The sequence below is a fragment of the Loa loa genome (genome assembly GCF_000183805.2).
Source record: "Loa loa unplaced genomic scaffold supercont3.1529, whole genome shotgun sequence".
NCBI classification, from domain to species: domain Eukaryota; kingdom Metazoa; phylum Nematoda; class Chromadorea; order Rhabditida; family Onchocercidae; genus Loa; species Loa loa.
The window spans coordinates 1-1,915 of NW_018109709.1; the positions used below are offsets into that span (position 1 = coordinate 1).

At 34.4% G+C, this 1,915-nt stretch overlaps 1 protein-coding gene across 1 annotated transcript; it reads right to left on the reverse strand.

Annotated features, from left to right (window-relative positions):
• Nucleotides 1–13: 13 nt before the first annotated feature.
• On the reverse strand, nt 14–184 carry LOAG_15118 (hypothetical protein; the record flags this gene model as incomplete). The annotated part of the gene is made up of 1 exon (XM_003150610.2): nt 14–184. A coding segment is annotated over one exon (171 nt), but the record flags the coding sequence as incomplete, so codon positions are not given.
• Between the last annotated feature and the right edge of the window lie 1,731 nt (nt 185–1,915).

The window sequence follows — 1,915 nt, forward strand, 5'->3', positions numbered from 1 at the left end:
AAAAAATGCTTACCTGTTCACTCATTGCGCTTTTCATCATTCGATTTGGCGCAACAACATTACTTGCATACGGAAAACGTAATCGTTCACCAAGAAACATCCTAACCATTTCCTGATCAACATCAGAACAATCCCAACGTGTTGTTGGTTCCTTGCTACTATTAAGGATACCGTTTGCGATCATCTTACGTTTATCTTCTTCTTCTTCTTTTTTTTTAACGACTTAAAAAAAAAAAAGAGTTATTAACAGAATTTGAGTTTTGGCTTCAAATTCAGACAGAAAATTAATTCGAGCTTTCAGCTCAAGAAATTAAAACCCAGTCAAGATGTGCATAAACTTATGTTGTAATAAATTAAATGATTAATGAATAGCTTAAAAATTGATCGAGAAGAAATATGGGTTTCACTCCAAGAAGACAGCTCCTCATTACAATTTGCATCAAACATTTTTGTGCATAATCTTATTTCAGTCATCAACAATGACAACAAATTTTGTCGTTCATTATCAAAACAAAAAATGATAAGAAAATATACCACTGGTCTGACATCGGTTTAGACTCAGATTTCGGTGCTTCCGTCGGTTGCTCCTGAAAGATCGCTTGAATTATCCATTAATACAGAATTTTCTGCTAAAATCTACTGAAAGATTTAAGACAGAATTTTTGCAAAAAGAATGGTAATATTACCGTGTTAGGGGATCATTTTGACGGTGGCATAAGGTAGCTGCTAGCGAAACACGGAAAAATTCGAGCATTTGTTGTGAGCTCAGCGCATTTTCCACAAACTTTCCCAATTTTGATTCAAATACACAAAGGAAGAGATGCTTCAAAAAATTTATTACATCAGCTAGCACAAAATATCGAGCTACATTTCCTTCTTTTTTCTTCCTTACTTATCTTTGCTTTTTTCACTCTTTTTCTACTTTCGTATTATTGCAAACACTAATAAAGATAATGCACATGCGGTACCTTATATCCTTAATCTCTATCAATTTATTGAAAATAAATTTATCGCCATTTCTGCACAACATAATCGTATACTTTTACATTCAATAAGTCGAGGAGGAAAATTTACTGAAGTTTCGAGGGGAATTCAATCCTTCAGTTTACGAGACTTATAACTCTAATCTATTAATAAGTATCAATACATGAATTTTGTTTAAGGTAAAAAAAATTTATGTGTTCTGAAACAAGAATAGGTTAAAAACAATAAGGAATTCGTTCAAAATTCCCTACACTTGAGTCAAACAAGACTCAAAACAAGGCCACAAGTCATATTTAGGTCCATTCTAAGATTTATTTTCCTTTTATTCAATAGTTATCTCAGGATTTGTTTTACTTGTTTCTTTTTCCTTAGTTTGTTTACCATTATGGTCCTTTTCGAGTCGCATAAAGCTGGAGTCCATGAAGTTGTAACGTACTATCAATATTTATGATCACTCCGTTTTTGCAAACTGCTATTGCACTGAAGCGAAAAAATCTCTTCTAAAGGCTTCACGGACGCGAAAACGTGCACATGTCGAGGGAAGATTTTGTAATTTATACTCCGCAAAGTTGATAGTAACCTTTATTAGTCTTATATGATATGGTACAATATCGTATTGAAACAATAATAGGGACGAAATGAACAATACACAATAAGTATTAAAGGATATCAAATGGTCTTGTCACTCCTGCTGTTGAACTGTCGTATTGTCGTTCTTTGTCGTGGTTGAGTGTCTGACTATACTGTCTCTTTGAGTGATTGCGCGGGCTGTCTGATTGAGTAACTCACCGACCTGTCGAATTGCGAAACTGCAGGAGTTGTGGATTGAGTGACTGACTGCTTGAGCTTTTGCCTGACTGATCCTGCTTCTTATATAGCGGGAGTAGCTTAACAATTTAAACACATTAGCTTAACTACCAGGCTAGAGGTT